At 39.4% G+C, this 20,967-nt stretch overlaps 2 protein-coding genes and 1 long non-coding RNA gene across 3 annotated transcripts; 1 reads left to right on the forward strand and 2 right to left on the reverse strand.

Moving 5' to 3' along the window:
- Window positions 1-7,700: 7,700 nt before the first annotated feature.
- LOC131317853 (aspartic proteinase nepenthesin-1-like) lies at window positions 7,701-9,353 on the reverse strand. Its single transcript, XM_058347523.1, has one exon. The coding sequence runs from the start codon at window positions 9,301-9,303 to the stop codon at window positions 7,960-7,962; it is 1,344 nt and encodes a 447-aa protein (XP_058203506.1). The 5' UTR covers window positions 9,304-9,353; the 3' UTR covers window positions 7,701-7,959.
- Window positions 9,354-9,956: 603 nt separating this feature from the next.
- Window positions 9,957-12,143, forward strand: LOC131317858 (uncharacterized). The gene is made up of 2 exons (XR_009197421.1): window positions 9,957-10,222; window positions 11,541-12,143. It is a non-coding gene; the product is annotated as an uncharacterized LOC131317858 (long non-coding RNA).
- Window positions 12,144-13,382: 1,239 nt separating this feature from the next.
- Window positions 13,383-15,032, reverse strand: LOC131317558 (protein FAR1-RELATED SEQUENCE 5-like). The gene is made up of 3 exons (XM_058347097.1): window positions 14,300-15,032; window positions 13,539-14,195; window positions 13,383-13,447 (listed from the first exon to the last, which is right to left on the reverse strand). The coding sequence occupies exons 1-3, from the start codon at window positions 15,030-15,032 to the stop codon at window positions 13,383-13,385; spliced, it is 1,455 nt and encodes a 484-aa protein (XP_058203080.1).
- Between the last annotated feature and the right edge of the window lie 5,935 nt (window positions 15,033-20,967).

Below are 20,967 nucleotides of genomic sequence, written 5' to 3' on the forward strand. Positions count from 1 at the left end.
CAGTTCCAGTCCACTATCGACTGGAGTCGTCACTGGATTGCATGTCTCCATCCCGTACTTTTTCAATATCTCCATGGCATACCTGCTTTGGGAGATAAAAATTCCTTCTTCCCTTTGCGTCACTTCAATGCCTAGGAAGTGAGCCATAAGTCCGATGTCCGTCATTTCGAACTCTTGAAACATCGTCTTCTTGAATGCTTCGAACATGGCTAGATTGTTGCCTGTAAAAATCAAGTCATCAACGTAGAGGCATACATATAGCTGGCTTCCATCAGTCTCCTTCTTCATATAGAGTGCATGTTCGTAGGGGCACTTCTCGAATCCATTCTCCTGGAAGTACTTGTCAATTCTGGTATTCCATGCACGAGGCGCTTGCTTAAGCCCGTATAACGCCTTCGTCAATTTGTACACTTTGTCTTCACGGCCTTTCTTCACATATCCAGGTGGCTGTTCAATATAGATTTCTTCTTCTAGAAATCCATTCAGGAATGCTGTATTGACATCTAATTGGTAGATCTTCCATCTTTTCTGAGTAGCTAATGAGATCATTAGCCTGATTGTCTCCATCCTGGCAACAGGGGTGAATACTTTGCCATAGTCGATGCCTTCTCTTTGCTTGTATCCTTTTGCTACAAGCCTTGCCTTGTATCTCTGAACCTCTCCTTGAGCGTTCTTCTTAGCTTTGTAGATCCACTTTACTCCAATTGCCTTGTGACCTTTTGGGAGGCTGGTCAGCTCCCAAGTCTTGTTCTTCTCTATGGACTGAATCTCTTCATCCATAGCCTTCCTCCATTTGTCTTCTTGGGTAGCTTCCTCGAAACTAACTGGATCATAACTAATTTGCAGACAGAACATGGTAAAATCTGCATCCATCCGATCTGTATTCTGATATAAATCATTCAAGTTCCAAATTCCTCTGGGCCTCATGTCTAAAATTTCTCGTTCAACTGGTGAGGATGGTTCCCCTTGTTGTGGTGAGGGGAAACCATGAGAAGATGTTGGCTGATCTTCTGGTCTCCCAAGTACATCTCTGGTTTGTACCTGTTTTTCATCTTCAAGTGTTAGCTCCATATTTCTGGTAGCTTCTATTTGACCCCAGCACCAGGATTCATTTTCCTCGAAAATGACATCTCTGCTAAAAATCACCTTCTGAGTGATGGGATTATACAACCTGTATCCCATCGTTCTGTCACCATATCCAACAAGGATACACTTAACTCCTTTGTCTTCGAGTTTGGTTCTGTTTGCCTCCGGAACTTTGGCATAGGCAATACAACCAAATACTCTAAGATGACCCACACCTGGCTTGTGAGTGGACCATGCTTCTTGTGGTGTCTTCGACTGCACATTCTTCGTAGGACACCTGTTCAATAGATAGACTGCACACTGAATTGCTTCGGCCCAAAATCTCTTGGGCATGTCTTTATCTTTCAACATGCTTCTAGCCATGTTGAGAATGGTGCGATTCTTCCTCTCAGCTACACCGTTTAGCTGAGGAGTATAGGCAGGTGTGCACTGGTGTCTGATTTCTTGTTGCCTAAGGAATCCCTCAAATTGATCTCCAGTGTACTCTCCTCCTTGGTCTGACCGCAATGTTTTGATGTAGTAGCCGCTTCCTTTCTCAACAAGAGCTTTGAACTCTTTGAATTTTTCAAATACTTCTGACTTCAATTTCAAAAAGTATACCAATGTCTTTCTGCTATAATCGTCGATGAACGTGAGGAAGTATCTGTTCTGACCGTTTGAGATTGGCATCAACGGACCACAGACATCTCTGTGTACTAGCTCGAGCGGCATGGATGCTCTCCAATCAACTTGCTTTCCAAAGTTATTGCGGTGTTGTTTGCCAAGAATGCAGCTTTCGCATATCTCATTTGGACGTTGAATATGAGGTAAGCCCTTGACCATCTTCTTATTTGCCAACAACTTCAAGCTTTCAAAGTTGAGGTGTCCATATCTGAGATGTCATATCCAATCTTTATCATTGATAATGGCATTGAGGCACTTTGGCGTGTCATGAAGAACACTTAGCGGAAACATCCTGTTCTTCGCCGTCATTACTCGAGTAATCAGCTTTCCTCGAGCATCTGCAATCGTCAATTGCATATCCTTTAGGCTAATTTGATAGCCTTTTTCCAGCAGCTAGCCAAGACTAAGAATATTAGTCTTCATATCTGGAACATAGTAGACATTGGAGATGAATGCATGATCTCCATTCTTCCTTTTGATTATAATATCACCTCTCCCTCGAACTGGTACTTTAGAGAGGTCACCAAAAGAAATATCTCCCTGAACCTTTTCATCAAGTTCAGTAAAAAGCTGCCTTGAGCCGGTCATATGATTACTGGCTCCTGAATCAAGAAACCATGTACCTTGATCCTGCTCGATAGGACTGTGCGCCACGAGACTCATAGAATCTCCTCCTGTTGGCTCTTTGTCTGCATAGTTGGCTGTTTCGCCAACTTGATCTAATGTTGGTCTTCCTCGGCACTCGTTGCTGTAGTGGCCATACTTTTCGCAATTGTAACACTGAACGTTACTTTTGTCAACGTTCGAACGGTTGTTGTAACCGCCTCTTCTGCCTTGTCCTCCTCCTCTTGGATTATGACTTTGGTGTCCTTGTCTACCTCCTCTTGGAGCATAGTTTTGTTGTCCTCGACCACTTCCGCATGATTTTGATTCCCTCCTCTGGAGAATCCTCTGCCACCTCTGCCTCTGGAATTTGAATTTCCAGAGCCTTTTCCTTGGGACCCATAGCCTCGTCCCCTCTGAGATGTCCCCTCTTGCTCGTACCTTCCTTCATTGAGGGATAACTTTATTTGTAGAGCTTGTTCTGGGGCTCTATCATCGTCTCTGTGCAACTTTTGTTCGTGGGCTTGCAGCGAACCCACGAGCTCTTCAATAGACATGGTTGAAACGTCTTTAAGTTCTTCTAACGTTACAACGATGAAATCGAATCTACGATCCAAAGATCGCAAGATCTTTTCTATAACTCTCGTGTCGGTGAGAGCTTCGCCATTTCTCCTCATTTGATTTGCCACCACCATGATTCGAGCATAATACTCAGAAATAGATTCTGAGGATTTCATTCGTAAAAACTCGAATTCACCTCGTAGAGTTTGGAGGCGAATCCTCTTTGCTTTGTCAACACCTCTGTAAGTCTTATGCAGCATCTCCCAAATTTCTTTGAAAGTTTTGGCGGAAGCGATGACCTCGAACGTGGCTTCGTCAAGTCCTTGATAGATGATAGACTTGGCTTTGCAATCCTTCTTTCGCTCGGCACGGAGCGTCGTCTTTTGTTCCTCCTTTAAAGCTGTTTCAACTTATTTTGAGGTGGGTTCATCGTAACCTTCTTCTACCACCTCCATACATCTTGAGCACCAAGCAATGCCCTCATTTGGATGGACCAATTATCATAAATGTCCTTAGTGAGCTTTGGAATAACAGCTTGGGATGTTCTGTTAGCCATCGGAATAGAAATCTATGGAATTTGACTTTTAACTTCGTGGACCAGCTTTATGGAAAATAGCTTCGTGGGATTAAATGGTGGCAATAAATGGGATCAGACAACCAACCACCTCTTTGTTTCCAAAAAAGAAAAGACAACCACCTTTTTGGTTTGTAATAAATGAGATCCTAGTCAACCACCTCTTTTTCCTTTTCTTCTCTTCTCCTTCTATCACTTTTCTGTTTCTTCCGTCTTCTTCTCAAGAAAAAAAACAGAGACGCGTGTTTGCCGCAACTCCGTCGAACGGCAATTGCAACCTCTGTACACCTCCGTTCAAGATGGGTCTTGCACGAATCTCTTTGTATCGTTGAGATGCACGAGACTCGGGTATCAATTTGAGTCTTGGATAAGATTTTTGTTTCTGCAATTTTGGATAGCAGCTCTTGGAGCAGCGCGTGAGGGCCACACCGGAAATTTTTTCGGCGACGGAAAAATCCCTGGTGATCTTCTGAGTCTGAAGAACTCGTTTATGTGTCAAAACGAGTTTTCGATTAATTCAAAATTTTGGCCTTCAACCCAGTGGTTGTTTCGACTGGACAAGAGGCGGCTTGTTTTTGTTGCTGGACTTGAAGGCGACCGACTGGTGTGGCTGAGACGATCTTGAACTCAAAAATATGATTTTGAGTGAATTGCTTTCTGGGCGGGCTACACCAGCAGTAGAATACCGAAGGTATTTTCTTTTGTGAGAGATTTTTTACGGATGAGCCTAAGGCTCTGATACCAATTTGTTGGGTGGAGGAGTATTGATCACACACTTATAATGTATGAAACTCACAAGAGAATTACACAAATACACTCACAATATATTGAACTCACTCAATTTGAAAATAACATACAAGGAGGAGAAATTTCTCTCTCTCTGTAATTCTCTTATTCTCTTACTCCACTCATATCTTTTACATAATCAGAATACAATCTTTTATAGGCAAATCAAGCAGACAAGTAGATAATTTTGCAATAAATGCAAAGATCACAAATTGAAATACGGAAGCTTAAATTCAATACCTACGTTTTTGTTATTGTTCTTCTTGCAGGCTTATCTGACTTTCATTCTTCACCAACTTACCCTTCCACTTGCAAGCATTCATAGCCTCCAAAACAATAGTTCCACACGTTCCAAATCAAGCTTACTGGTTTTCAACAGAGAATTATTGGTATTTTTTCCAAAATTTTTAATTTGGTTGCTGCCAGTATCCATTATTCGGTAGTAGGACATCGGCGGGATCCCTATCGAAAAGTTCATAAGGTATTCGCCATGTACTGCATAAACTACGGTCCGGAGTTTTGAATGTTTAGCTGTCAAAACCGTTTCATTGAACATTTAGAGCCTGTGACTGGAATGCTTCCCGATGTAAATGTTCGGAGTTAGTGAAGCTTTCATCCGAATCAATGTGGTTTAGAGTAATTTTAAAACCAATTTTCATCAGTTGATCTTGATGATCATCAAGAGCTTGATGTGACCCGAAAAATGCGGGTGAAATAGAAATGAGAATCAAAGCTAGGGCAAGAAAGAGGAGGGAGGATAGAGATGGTGGTAATGAAGCCATGATAAGTGGTGTGAGAAATAAGACACAGAAATAAGCCATGAATGAAATGGAACATACAAAGATTAAGAGAATAGGAGAACATCTAATCTTAGGTAATAAAACAAGAAAGAGTATCAATTTGTGTTTTCAATTTCTCAAGTTGTAGTTACTGAATTTTGTGTTTGAAACTGATAAATAACACCATTATAATTTGATGATGACGCCAAATTAGATTATCTCTCCACTTGAAATCCACCCTCTGCTCCATAAAAGTTAAAACATGGAACACAACCATATTACAATTTGATGAATTCTCCAGCCCCATTATGTTATTTTTTCACTTGAAACCCACCTCACCCTCTAAAGAAAAATTATTTGGTGGTCTTAGAGTACCGCCAAGGGGTGCCCTAATACTCCTAAATACTATACATTTCCGTGGAGTACAACTCTAACTGTATGGACTCCAAAAAAATGTGAGGAAGGTTTGTTTCCCACTTTGATTGAGATATCAGTTTGAAATCTGCTGCCTAGTAGCGTGATGCGCTATGATCGGCATCAAATAGGGAATGACTAGAACCTTCATAAACGATGATTTTCCTGCCTTCCTTAGCCTTACGTTGAGGGGTGTTGGGGCACCACTTGGGCGAAACCCCGTAAAACGCATTTGTAGAAGTTCTGGAGATTTTTTTCCGTGAAACTTGAAAAAATATTTTAGTACATAACCTTTTGATATCTTTCAGTTTTTAGTTGAAAAGCTAGTTTGTTGAACTTTAATTTTTATGTGTTTTTTGTCGAACTAGATTATCGATTGTCACCACGATAGGTTTTTTTGCTTGAAGTTGGAAAGACAGTTTTGTTAAGGAAATAGAGTCACACATTGTTTGAAATTGAAATGAGTGATCACTTAATAACACGAGGGATCTCTCTGCTCATTTGCATATAGGTTTGTAGATGAAAATAAAGTTTCCACCATTGTTTTCTTGGATGAATTCTACACCTATCCAGTACCATTTTCCATCTGTTCCTTCTCAACCTTCACCTCAAGGAGCTAGATTTCCTACGAATGGATCGAAAAACTCTTTCAGTCCTGGTCCAGAACTTTGTGAAACACATTATTGGGAGTCATGGCCCAGAACTTTGTGAAACACATTATTGGGAGTCATGGCCCAGAACATTATTGGGGATGGACAAGGTACTTTCCTTTGGCTCGAAAATTGGCATCCTAGTGGTCCCCTTTACAAACTGTTTGATGCAAGACTTATTTCTACCCGTGGAAGATCTATTTTTGCTACTATTAGTACTGTAATTCAGAATGGGGAATGGCACTGGCCCAGACCGCGAAATTTTGTGATTCATCAGATACAACACTCCATTCCTAGCTCTGTTGTTCCTCAATCTGATAAAGCTGATGAAGTTGTATGGACTGTTTCCCCTACAAGGTAGTATACAGCCAAGCACACATGGGAGGCTATAAGAAATAAAGAAGAAGAAACTCAATGGGCTACTGTTGTTTGGTTTTCAAAAAATGTGTCTAAATGGTCCTTTATCCTATGGCTAGCTTGTCTTAAGAGACTGTCTACTAAGGACCGTCTTCTGTAATGGGGAATGGAGGTAGACCCTATTTGTGTGCTATGTTCCCAGAGTGCCGAATCTATTTAACACATGTTCTTTGACTATTCTTTTTCTGTGTATTTGGGAGCCTATCCTACTCAGATTTCAGATCCAAAGAAGGGCATATACGTGGGATTTAGAACTGAATGATGCTTGTGGTTTTTGTAAAAGCAAGACATTCAGCTCTTTGATTGAATTGGCATTAGCTGCTAGGGTATACTTCATTTGGCTTGAGCGTAATTCCAGAATTTTTGAACGTAGGCCCAGGAATTCAAGTGCAGTCTTAGCGTGTATTGATGACAATATAAGACTAAGAGTTTGTACTTAGAATCAGTTCCCCAACTCTTTGGAAAACCAAAGACTCTGTGCTCATTGGAACACCTCTACCAGAGTTCTTAGATCTGCAAATCTCTAACGATGAGTTAGTATAGTTGTTTGGTAGAATGTAGTAGGATGCTTTTCTTTTGTGTAAAGCAATCTGTATAGTGGGTTTTGCACCCCTGTGTTTTTTCAGTTTGGTTGGTTATAAAATGACTCATTTACCAAAAAAAAAACTAGTAGTTTGAATTATTTGGATTGTTACTCCCCCTTATGCCACAAATAATAATTGGGTTGGACTTATACTGATTGTAGAGTTGTTTACAGTTTCCTGTAATTCTCATACTTGTATATCCTCCCACTACTTGACAAAAAAGGTTTATGAAATTAAAATGTGTATAGAATCGGGAACATTTGTCGTGCTCGGATTGTAATTGCAGTACTATATTGTATTAGATATAATAGATATGGCTTCTTTTAAATGATACACTGTATTTAAAATCTCAGTATCTGTATTATTTTCTTGGCTTAAAAGATTCTTTGGCGAATGTTTCTCAAATAAAAATTTTTAAAATGCAACCAATCGTAATTACCATTTGGCACTCTCATGGCTCTTCCCTCCAAAAGTCACTGATCTCAAACAAGATTTAGCATAGTTCTACGACGGAACAGGGAGAGAGCTCAACAAACAGAAGTAAGAGATGCTGGAATCTTTTATGATGTACTGGAGCTAAAGATGGTAGAATTCATATCACTGAAATTTCATTCAATTAGCCAAACCACTGATGAAAACAGTGAGTTTATTTAAAATGTATGGGTTCCAAGGAGAAACCGGCCGCCATCGCTCACACTGACCACACCACAATACAGGGAGAGAATTGGCAACGCTACATGGCCGAACATAACATGACCATGGCCAAACACATGATAAACTTGGCAACGCTACAAACAACCATTGCCATACAAATTTTGAGCTCGATCAACTAATAGAAGAGCTCAAAACTTGTCACACTCTGTTGGCATAAATGATAGGGTTTCCTTGTATAAGTCATACACCACCAGGATGTTTTGCTGCTGTATATTCCCAAATATGTAGGGAGTATCACCTGAACCAAGCATGGCCAAACACATGACACCTGAATCCAAGATCACATAGTTTTCCGTTGGTAAATCTAAATCTGCATCCGTAAAATGGAATACCAGTGGGGGTATCGCCCCACGATCAGAATGATTGGATGGCAACTCGAAGCAAAGATCAAGCCCGGTCGAGTTACGTGCATCGACTAGCGGAAGCTTTACTTGAGAGATGAACTCTTCTAAGACAAGAGTATAAACACTTTCCGCCAAGCGTGTAATCGGCGTGCCCGAGTCTATGATCAGGCCCCCAGACCCATCAGCATTGAGAGCAAAAGTTGTTTTGTTTACGGGTAACCTAGTGCTACCAATCGTGATTCCTTCGAGAGAAAGATAATAAAAAGTGGGATGTTTTGGGTTTTGAATCAAAGGGGTGGTTTTGATTTCCCCACCACCACCTGAGGAATTCACACTTGCGTGGGAGCCTATCAAAAGGGTACTGTGTTTACTTCCATTCCAGGAAGTTAAGCAATATGAGAACGTGGGCTCACCCAACTGGGAGATGAGCGACAAGGGTCCGCGTCCGAGGCCTATCAGGCCCTCGGTGAACCCCGCTCCCAGATTAAATAGACCACAACCAAACGTTACTTTCGGCACCTTGACCTTCTCGAAAGTAAAGGTCTCGGTGCCTAAAAAACCTGAAGTTATCCCACTTCCGTATTCGTAAATATACACGCACCCGTAGAACGGGTTGCAATTTGAATATGGCAGAAGGTCTAGGCAATATTTGCTGGTGCATGACACATTTGAAAAAGAGGAGGATTTCTTTGGATCGAACAACGGATCGGACTGAGGAACACACTCAAGACAAGACTGGCATTGAGTCCATATTAGGTTGCTGCCGGTATCCATTGTACCATAGTAGGACTTTGGCGGGGTCCCTATCGAAAAGTTCATAACGTATTCGCCCTCTCCTGCATAAACCGTGGTCTTGAGTTTTGGATGTTTGGCTGTCAAAACCATCTCATTGAACTTTTGGGACCTGCGACTGGAACGCTTCGCAGCCCGATATAAACGTTCGGAGTTAGTGAAGTTTCCACCCGAATCAATGTGGTTTAGAGTAATTTTGAAACCAATTTTCATCAGTTGATCTTGATGATCATCTAGAGCTTGACGTGGTGTGGAAAATGCAGGTGAAATAGAAATGAGAATCAAAGCTAGGGTAAGAAAGAGGAGGGAGGATAGAGATGGTGGTAATGAAGCCATGATGAGTGGTGTGAGAAATAAGACACATGTATATCAGGTATTTATAATGAATGAAATGGAACATCTGTTGAGTCCCAATGATGTGAAAAGGAGAAAAAGAAAGCAAAAGCCAGCTGTGCCGTGGGCTTTGGGGTGGAAGAGAAAAAAAGGTACATTTATTGGGCTCTAGATTCTTGATATAATTTCTGGCTGGTCCTAACTTTTTAGTTCATGGCTAGAAGGATCCTCCTTAAAAAAGTCCCTGTGCTCAACAGGTTGCTTATTCAAAAAACCCACGCGCTTGCCTCGCTGCCTCCCATGTGCGCCGTTTCTCTCTCCTCTCCCCCAGAGGAGGAGAGGAACACTGTATGTGCAACACTGCAAAAAATGGTTAGACATAAAATAGATCACACACCTACACACAAAGCGCTCTCTCTCTCTCTCTCTCTCATTTTTAATACATTAAATCTTTAAAGCTTTGTAATTTTTATTCTGCATTATTATTTTTTTGAAAATTACATATTCAAAATCTACTCGTAAAGATCTATCAAATGAAATCAATATTGGATATAAAATTATGAAAAGCTAAAATTTAAATGTTCAATGTAAAATTTATGATTAAACTTTATAGGGGGCAGATCTGTAGACAACCAAACAAACACTCAAACAAACACCCCATCTCAGCCCTTTATTTCAAGGGCTGAGATTAAATCCCAGCCCATACTTAAAACTAATTACACTCTTCCCCCCTCTCCTCCCATCTCTCACGTCAGACACAAGCCATCCTCTGTGACAGACCATCCCTCCACTCCGACTCCACCTCCCTCCACTCCGACCGACGTGCTCAGCCCCCGCCACCGACAACCCTCAGTCCCCTGCCGCCGACGCCCCTCTCTCTCCACCGACGACCCACGCCCGACGACCCCTCTCTCTGGTTGAGGTAACGCTCTCCCTTCCCCTCTCTCTCTCTCTCTCTCTCTCTCTCTCTCTCTCTCTTTCTCTCTCTCTCTCTCTCGATGAGCCCTAGATTCTCCATCTTAGGGTTCCAAAATTTGGAGACCCCCAAAAATGAGGGTTTGTGATCCACTACGAAATTGGGGATTTTTTGTGATCCACTACGAAATTCGGGTTTGTTTCAGCCATATACAACTGAATTGCAAAGTTTTTACTGGAGAACATGAATTCCACTAGTATACCATTATTTCCCATTGATTATTGGGTCTATAACATGTGTTAGGTTGTAAATTCCATCCATACCAGTTGTTATATTGCAAAGTTCTGTCATTTAAACAAGGGTTCGACGCTTGGAACGACACATTGCATTAAAAACTGAACTGGACCTATTTAGTAACATTTGACGTAACGTTTAAGGATGAGTATAGATGCGTCAAGTACCCAAAGATGGTTCTCTAGAATTAGTTTTCTTCTTTCAAGGACCCCAGTTGTTGTTGTTAGCTTTCGGTTTCAGTTGACAGCATAATAATTGACATGTATTTGATTTGTTTGGTTGTTGGTTTGTAGTTGATGGGTACGTGACAGAATGTATCCATTTATTGTAATCATTTTCAAATCAATTGTGGCAATACCAGTTTTTTTCTTTTGGGGCCTAAATAATCTTTCAAGGTTCATTTCCGAATGCAACTTTAAATTCCCAAGGCGCATTGAGAGAGAGAGGGGGAGAGAGAGATTGCCTTTCTGCTTTCTCCCTCCCTCCCTCTCTCTCGTACGTTCTCTTCCCTTCTCTCTTTCGATTAAGTATTCTTCCGTGGAACATTTCAAACTTGTATGGAGGTTTGAGGATGTGGAATTCCTGTCTTCTATTTGTGTTTTATTCGAACGAACAGCCGTTGTGCTAGCTAGGAAATTTGTGGATCTTTGTCTACGGTTGGCTGGAACTTATCAAGTCTCCTCAATTTATCTGCATTTATGATTCACTTCTTATTCTTCTTGGTTGCATTTTGAAGTTACGGAACTGCTTAATTGGGAGACTACATTTTAGAGTTTTTGTATCTGATCATGGAATACCTACCTGGTGGAGATATGATGACTTTGCTTATGAGAAAGGATACATTGATTGAAGAGGAGGCCAGGTTTTACATTGCGGAAACAGTTTTGGCGATTGAATCCATTCATAAGCATAACTATATCCATAGGTTCGTAGCTAGCAGTGTTCGATGCATAAATGTTATTTGTATTTTAAAGTTTTATTGTGATTACTACTTTCAGATAATCTGATTCCTTCTTTTCGCCTGCTGCAGAGACATTAAGCCTGATAACTTGCTGCTTGATAGATATGGTCACTTGAGACTATCAAATTTTGGACTATGTAAACCCTTAGATTGAAGCGCTCTCAAAGAGAAGGATTTTTCAGGGGCAGGCAGTTTTAATGGAACTTCACAAAATGGTGAACGCTTGGTTTAGACTTCTAGTTGACTTATGATTGGTGCTTTTTTAGGTGGTTGCTTGGTGCTATTATGTATGAAATGCTCGTGGGATATCCTCCTTTTATTCTAATGATCCCATGTCAACATGTAGAAAGTTAAAATTGCAGATGCTGAATTATATTTTATCAAGGGACGGAAATGCATTGCGGATGATAATCTTCATGACGCAAAGATAGCTATGAAGGATTTGATTGATTTTATGGGAAGCAAGAAAAGTGGACTGTACAATTATGTCAGAAGAAACAAGAAAAATTGGATGCTCCTATTTCTTTACAAATTGAAAAAAGTCTCATGCCTTCGGGAAGAGGGAATGATGCATCATCAGAGAGATGAATTTTGTTTAGAGAGATTAATTTTGTAACTTATACTCAGATGATGTAATTACATTAGAACTTCAATAAAAATTCAGTTTATACATATTTTTTGGTGTTCTTCTACTCGTTTGTACATATCCTTCACTTGTCCAATATGCCTATGAATTCTATTCTATTCACTTTTCCATTATTTAGTTGTTGTGAATGTGGCCTGTGAATGGTGATTTAGAATGAGAAATGCCTATCGTGGGCTTATGCATAACCTGATGTGGTGCCTGTTGTTATTGCTGTACTGACTGAGACGCGAGACGTCGGGTTAGGACCAAAAATAGAGGAGACTGTGCTGAATTTTTTTCAAACCTACTTTTGTGAACGGACACGACACGAACATCGGCATTCCAAATAGTCAATTTCAGCACTTCTAAAACTCAATTTTCCAGCACCTAATGAAGCAAGTGTTACCAACCAAAAATAGGGGAGATTTTGCCGAATTTTTTTCAAAACCTACCTTGTGAACGGACACAATACGGACACCGGCATTCCAAATAGTCAATTTCAGCACTTCTAAAACTCAATTTTCCAGCACCTAATGAAGCAAGTGTTACCAACCAAAAATAGGGGAGATTTTGCCGAATTTTTTTCAAAACCTACCTTGTGAACGGACACGATACGGACACCGGCATTCCAAATAGTCAATTTCAGCACTTCTAAAACTCAATTTTCCAGCACCTAATGAAGCAAGTGTTACCAACCAAAAATAGGGGAGATTTTGCCGAATTTTTTTCGAAACCTACCTTGTGAACGGACACGATACGAACACCGGCATTCCAAATAGTCAATTTCAGCACTTCTAAAACTCAATTTTCCAGCACCTAATGAAGCAAGTGTTACCAACCAAAAATAGGGGAGACTTTGCCGAATTTTTTTCAAAACCTACCTTTGTGAACGGACACGATACGGACACCGGCATTCCAAATACTCAATTTTAGCACTTTTAAAACTCAATTTTTCAGCACCTAATGAAGCAAGTGTTACCAAAATTGAAACTTAAGATCATTTGAAGCAAGGCTAGTGCTCAGGGCATAAAAAGAACTTTTATACACTGATCAATTCCACCCAAAAAAAAAAAAAAAAACTTTCTTACATTCAATACCAACATTGAAACTGATCCATGAGAATAACTTTCTTACATTCCATTTCATCCCAAAAACTGATTCATAAAATGAGCTTTCTTACAATTAACATAAAAACTGGTCAATTCCATTACATTCAATTCCAAATTTAAAGCACAATAACTACATTACATTACGAAACAAAGCTAACATGCCAAAATACTCTGAGATCATTCGGAGCAATCTGAGCCTTCCTCCTGGTCACTATCTGAACCTTCCACTTCCTCTTCCAAGTCTATTGAATAAAATTGACAATTAAAAAAAATGACATTAGTAAATAAGAACATCTATGTCCATAAGAAAAATAGAATTAGTAATTGAATTACCTTTGCTAGTTTTACGCATTGGATTCGAAGGACAAGTTCTCTTATCATGTCCAAATTGAAAGCACATGTGACACTTTCTTTTCTTCTTATTTAATGACATCTCAATACCACTTTTCAATCTTTCGGATTGTGTAGTAGCGGCTTTGCCGTTGACATCCTTTTTCCTACCCTTGCATTGTGAGATGTTCGGATCCAAAAGCAATATCTCAGCCCACGATGGCTCGATAGATTTCTTATTATCTTTGTCAGCACAAATTTCAATTGGAGACACCTTAGAAACTTTTTGAATCTTCTCAAATAAATCATTCATACCTTCAATAAAAATTGTGTATGCCTCATTTGATGGGGCGGCCAAACAAGCCAATTTCGTAGCTTCTTGACACATATGGCTAAGTCTTAATGCCTTAGATTCTTCTTTGCCATCGTCATGCACCAATCCTTGGGAATCAATTATCCTAAATTTATTGGCCTTTTGCCTCCATCGTGGAAGAATAAAATGTTCCGGTATTTCATCAATGTCTAGTCGGACAAACACTTTCAAAATGTGCACACACAATATCCCAACAAACTCAAATTGTTGGCATTCACACTTTCCCTCATAGGTTTGCGAATCCAATGTCACCTCAAACTTTTCAAGTTCATCATCTTTTGACTTCACTACGAAAGATTGAAAACTATTGTCATTTCTCACATTTTCAACTTTGTAGTCAAAGACTTTACTCCATGATTCCTTGAACTTGTTGAAGACGTTTCTAGTATACACTTTCCCGCATGCTTCAACAAAAATTCATGGTCATTAACAATCCGAAATTTATGTTCGGACTCAAAATCCTCATCATTTTCCCTTTTCACAATCCTATTCAAGGCTTTCTCATACTTCACCACAAATTCTTTGAGATTTGACGTGTGAGTTACAAAACCATCAAAAAATGAGTTAATACCCTCACTTCGTCCGGTAGTATTCATACCGGCAAAGAATGTACCACGATTGTAAACGGGTACCCATGATTCACGAATATCAAATAACCCTTGAAGCCATTTGTTGCTTTCTAACTCGTTTTCCTTCATCAATAACATCCATCTCCCTTCAAAGTCCTCTTTCTTGTATGTCTCTTTAATACATTTTTTGATATCCTTCTTGAATTTCGATCTCTTGTAGTACACTTGTGACAATTTTTCAACAAATTTCTTCTTAATATGCCAAAGACAGAGACGATGACGGGTGTTGGGAAAGACTGTGGCAATAGCTCCTTTCATTCCCAAGTCTTGGTCAGTGATGATAGAAGTTGGAGGACGTCCTCCCATAGCGTCAAGCCATGTCCGAAACAACCATTCAAACGTCACCTCTATCTCATCTTGTAAAAGTGCACATCCAAACTTTATCGACTGCATGTGATGGTTTACTCCCGTAAATGGTGCGAAAGGCATATCATACTTATGTGTTCGATATGTTGTGTCAAATGTGACCACATCTCCAAAATAATGGTACGCCATGCGAGATCAGGAATCCACCCAAAAAAATTAACTGCCCTCTCACTTTCATCACATTGAATTGCATAAAAAAATTGTGGATTCTGAGCTTGTTTGTTCTAAAAGTAGTCAAGAACTGATTGTGCATCCCCGCAATCTTGGTCTCTATGCCTCACATTTCTCAAGTGATTGTAGCAGTCCCTACTATCAAAGCCAATGTACTCCCCACCAAAAATTGAAGGAACTTTCGAAATTCCTATAGTTTCTTTATGAAATACCTCAGTCAAATCCTTAACTGCTTTGGGCATGTTTTGATTTGACTTCATTTTCATCCTTTTAGATGGAGTCACTAGTTGGTGGTTGTGACGTTCATCAAAACCTATTACTTTCCATTTGTAATTCTATTTGTCAAGCATAATCCGCATATGAGCCTCGCATCCACATTTAACGGTTGAACAACTTTTAACTCTTTTCTTTGATATCACTTTCTCTTCTCCAACTGTCTCATCATTCACCTCCACAATACCCTCCTGATGATTTCTCGCAACATACTTTCCTTCTTTTCCGCAAACAAATAGCACCTTAGTGACTTCATTTAACCGGTTTCGTCCTTTGCCTGAAGCTCGAGTACGAATCCAAAATCCATTTTCTTGACCATAACGTTCGTAGTATTTCCGTGCTTCTTCAATTGTCTCAAAATACATCCCAATTGTCGGTGTTACTAAACCTTCCACAATATTATCTACAGTCTCGGTATCATCTACTTCGACATCATCTAAACCCACTAACTCCATTGTTCACCCTTCAGTTGTTTGCAAGAAAAAGAAAAGAGATCCATATAGTTATAAGGCAGATGATACTTTTTTGCTTCTTTGTAAAGTAATTAAGATGTGTATTTTTTCTTTTAAGGTCTCACGTTCGATACCTCTCATGTATCATGAACTCTTATGAGTTCGTCTATATAGGGCATTACCCTAATTTTAAACGAGCTATGTGTCAGCAAACGATAAAATTGAGTCCCTAGAAAATAGTCAATGTATGCATAAACTAACACGAATGTCTTTTTCTTTTCTTAATTCAAGTAGTAAATCCTGATTATGTTTCCAATGTTGTTAGGGTTCAACAACATTGGGTGGCACAGCCAAGAGATTTTGAAATACAGTCATATTCACAAGCTACATTAGCCATAAATAGTGAGCTCATGACTCATAGAATTACTCAGGAAATGCTTATAGATATTTAATGATTAGTTGTACTTAACTGCTGCTAATGGTTGGCCCTCCACGTATGTATGTATTTATATTGGTTTATTACCTCATGAAAATCGAATTTGAGTATGTCATACATAGGTAAAATCTTTTTGAGATCTAAAGATAAAATCATATTCAACTAAATATAAGGGGTTGGCCCGCTGGTCAAGATCTAGGAATCAATCAAAATTATATAGCAATTTAGCTAATCTATCCTTGTGAATTCGACACTCGAATTTCACTACTAATCTTTTGAGTATGACAGTACAACACAATCACCTCACCTTAAAAATCACCCCGCATGGAGGGGCCTGGGTCACTGAACAATCTCTCCCTAAATCCACTCCAGGTTTTGAATTTGGGCCTAAGAACCGGTTCAAAAGTAAAACTACCTACCTAAAAATGAGACCTAGCCCAATTTAGTTTTCTATTGTTAGCCCGTATTCCTCTTTCACGTTGTTAACGTTTTCCATGTACGCGCGCATTTTCGAAAAATGCATTTTTGGAAAATCCCTTCTGTACCTCAAGTAGAGAAGTGGTGGGTCGGCGTCGACGGAGTCTCATCGGTCGTTGGTTGAAGTGCAGGCAGCGGGGGACTGAGGGGCGTCGGCGGGCGTGGGTCGTCGACCAGAGAGAGGGGTCGTCAGGCGTGGGTCGTCGGTGGAGAGAGAGGGGCGTCGGCGGCGGGGGACTGAGGGTTGTCGACGGCGGGGGCTGAGGACGTCGGTCGGAGTGGAGGGAGGTGGAGTCGGAGTGGAGGGATGGTCTGTCACAGAGGATTGCTTGTGTCTGACGTGAGAGATGGGAGGAGAGGGGGGAAGAGTGTAATTAGTTTTAAGTATGGGCTAGGATTTAATCTCAGCCCTTGAAATAAAGGGCTGAGATGGGGTGTTTGTTTGGGTGTTTGTTTGGTTGTCTACAGATCCGCCCCCAACTTTATATTGTTAAATTTTTATCGATTTCAATTATTAATTGTCTATTAACAAATGAATTGCCTATTAATACTATCAAATTTACTATTATCAATGTTAATTAACAATAAAAAAATAGAAACAATATTAAAACTTTATAATTAACAATGTTAATTAACAACTAACACTGTTAATTAACAATGAAAATAAAACAAATATTCACAATTCACAGTATTAAGTTAATAAAATCAAATTTTAGACTATTAATTATAAATTTAGACGAAATAAAACAAATATTAAAAATTTTAGTTTTTCATAATTTCATATTCAATATTGATCGCATTAGTTACATCTTTATGAGTAGATTTTAAAAATATAAACTTTATTAAAAAAAAAATAAGTGTATAGAAAAAAAAAGCTACGTATAATCTTTATAGAGTAAGATTTTAAACATTAAAATAAAAAGGAGGGATGAGAGAGAGTGGGAGTGATTAGACTTGGGTAACAGGTCGTGTCGGGTCGTCTTCGTGTCGTGTCAGTTGGGTTCGTGTCACAAATCACCCAACCCGAACCCGACCCATTTAGAATTCGCGTTTCTCGAGTAGTGTTATTTTCGTGTTACGTGTCAGAAATGCTCAATACTAACCCGTTAACTTCGTGTCCAGTTTGTGTCATGTTATCGCATCCGTTGCCTAACTCTATATAGAATTACAGATATACTATATTTTATATATATATTTATATATATATATATATATATATATATATATATATATATATGTTCATGTTAATGGGTGACACAGATTAGTAACCGTGTTGGTCGTGTCAATTTCGTGTCTTACGTGTTCTACCAAAATCCGATCCATTTAGAATTCATGTTCTCGAGTCGTGTCATTTTCGTGTTTCGTGTCAAAAATGTTCAACTCTAACCCGCTAACTTCGTGTCCGGTTCGTGTCGTGTTATCGTGTTTCGTGTGTGTTGTCCAGCTTTAGGAGTGATGGAAGAAGAATACTGGAATAGAGAGGAGGGAGGAAGAATATACGTGAGAGAGAGAGAGAGAGAGAGAGAGAGAGAGAGAGCACGTGGGGAAGAAAAGAACCTTGTCTAGTATGCGCGCGCTGTACAACGAGAGGGGGAAGGGAGGAGAGAAATGGTGTACACGTGTGTAGTAGGACTTCGTGGGAAAATACTTGTGCGCTATTTGTGTGCACGGGCTTAGTGGGACATACTGTAATTCACTCACATAGGACGGGCCCGGAAGAACCCTTAAATTCTTCTTTGGCAGTTGAAGGGCTTTATGTCATGGGTGTATAAAAGAAGCATGTTCCGAGTGTGAAAAAGGAGAAAGGGTGAGTGTATAGCCCCTTAGGGGGTTGCTGGATACACTGGCCGGGAGGTGAAAGGAGAGTACATGTGAGGAAAAATAGAGATGGGGTGAGTGAAAATTATCGTGTGAGCCATGGTGTTAGAAGCTCGAGAGGATTTTTTCATCTCACATTGTAATTGTCGATTTTTTCATATAGTGGAATATCTCTCTCACCCGCGGATGTACTCGAGTTTGGGGAACCATGTATTTTAATTTCTTTTGTGTTCTCGTTCTTGTGTAATTTGTTTTTGTTTGTTGCGCTTCCCTTGTGGGTCGGATACGGGTTATCGCAACACGTGGTATCAAAGCATAAGATTGGTATCGGAGCCGGGGGGTTTTTTTTCCCATCATAATCTTAGGTAATAAAACAAGAAATAGCATCAATTCGTGTTCTCAACTTCTCAAGGTGCAGTTACTGAATTTTGTGTTTGAAATTGATAAATGACACCATTATAATTTGATGAGGACACCAAACTAGATTATCCCTCCACTTGAAATCCATCCTCTCCTTCGTAAAAGTTAAAACATAGAACGCAACCTTATTGCAATTTGATGAACGCTCCGGCCCCATTACATTATTTTTCCGCTTACACCCACCTTACCCTCTGGAGAAAAATTATTTGGTGGTCTTAGGGCGCCGCCAAGTTGTGCCCCAATAGTCCTAAACACTACAAAAATGTGTCGCGTTGAGGGCTGTTGGGGCATCACTTTGTTACGGCCTAGCATTTTTATTTATTTAATTAATTATATTGCCATTTTAGTAATTGGATATTGTGGTTGGATCGTAATTATTTATTTTGAGCACACTATGGGTACAATTGTCATTATAATTTTGAGGGAATAGGTCTATTTTATTTTTTAGTAATAGTTTAGTTCCCCGTTTAAATACTTAAATAAATTAGTTAGCTACAAATTAGGGGTTTTGAGAGTTAGACGGCAGTTCCATAAAGATAGAGGTAAGCTTTAAAGATAGAGATAATCAGAACAGACTTGGGTTATAATTTTTTAGAGAACATTGAGAAGGAAAGAACTGCATAGTCAAAGGTTCGAGATCGTCTTCGTACTCGTCTTCAATCGTGGTAAGTTGAATAAATATTTTTGTTTCACTACCCTGAGTAGATTCAGTAGCAAGTTAATTGGGCAGAAAATTAATTGATGGATGTCGGGGAGAGAGAGAGAGAGAGAGAGAGAGAGAGAGAGCATGGCAGGTGAGTGAGTGTGTGCTTGTGGTGTTTTGTGTTTGTGTCTGTGTGATGTGGTGTGCGTGTGATGCAAATGGTGGTTATATATAGTTTTGATTTGGTTGAGAGAGAACAAGTGGAATGCATAAGGCCATGGAGCAAATCACTTGGCTTTTGAGTGTACATGGAAGAACGGAAGGCTATGGCAATGGGAATGGAAATTGGGTAATGGTTTTGGTAGGACTAGTCACTTGAATTAATCATTCTTAGGTTTAGATTAGTATAGTTTTAGGTAGCTTTAAACTACAGTGAATAATAACCGTAATATTATACTTGATTCAGTTAGTGATAATATTGCTATATGATTAATTCTTTGTTCAGGCTAGACTCGTTTTGCCTTGTTCGATTGCATTGCAATTGGGATTCAGGTGAGTGGTTAAGCATATTACATATTTGTCAACTTTCTCGTATTCCTTAAATTATTATTTTAGAAAATTAACGATTGATATTGGAAACATGTATTTATTTTATTTGGTTCTTAAAATTGACATGCGGTTTGGTGAACTATTTATTGTTCGGATAATCTTTTTGGTGAGAACTTTGTGGATATTAATTGTTGGGAACATATTTCAAAAGTCCAGGGAAATTAATCCTCTGTGTGCAGGCGACTCTGGCCATTAGGGAAGAGACTGGATTAGGTCGGTGACCCCTAATGCTCAACGGTTGTTATTGACCGGATCATTCTTAGAGAAAAGTTCTACGGGCTGCCTACTCGTGGTGACTCTAAGTTTTGATATTGGATCTAATTTTGAGATATTTGTTCACTGGCACTTGGTAACTATTTGGTATTGGTTGTGGTTCCCCATTATTGTTAGAGATTGTATTGAGATCACCATTAACATTTATCGGATAAATCGTTCATTGGATTAATTAAGGAAAATGATATTGGCACTCCAAAAATTAATGCAGACACTCCAAAAAACAAAAGAAAGTGGCTTTGAAGTTACACTGATTTTGGAGTGCCTGCATCAATTTTTGGAGTGCCAATATCATTTCCCTTAATTAATTATTTTATTGTTCACCAGTATGTCAAATTTATGTTGACATGGTAAAGTATTTTGATCCCTATTTTAGAACTGTATTTAATCTACATATTTTGCCATTCACTGAGCTCGTCAGCTGACGGATTTATTCAAACTTCTTTTTCAGGCTAGTCGGGGATTTAGACAAGAACTCTAGTGGCATCTCGG

This window comes from Rhododendron vialii, chromosome 2a, assembly GCF_030253575.1.
Source record: "Rhododendron vialii isolate Sample 1 chromosome 2a, ASM3025357v1".
NCBI lineage: Eukaryota > Viridiplantae > Streptophyta > Magnoliopsida > Ericales > Ericaceae > Rhododendron > Rhododendron vialii.

What these genes read in the sequence shown, in the direction of transcription:
- LOC131317853 (XM_058347523.1), bottom strand. Translation starts at nt 9,303, where the DNA reads ATGGCTTCATTACCACCATCTCTATCCTCCCTCCTCTTTCTTACCCTA.
- LOC131317558 (XM_058347097.1), bottom strand. Translation starts at nt 15,032, where the DNA reads ATGGCGTACCATTATTTTGGAGATGTGGTCACATTTGACACAACATAT. An exon ending in GTTGAAGCATGCGGGAAAGT is followed by an intron (nt 14,196 to 14,299) that starts GTATACTAGAAA and finishes AATCTTTCGTAG; the next exon opens with TGAAGTCAAAAGATGATGAA. An exon ending in AATGCGTAAAACTAGCAAAG is followed by an intron (nt 13,448 to 13,538) that starts GTAATTCAATTA and finishes TTTATTCAATAG; the next exon opens with ACTTGGAAGAGGAAGTGGAA.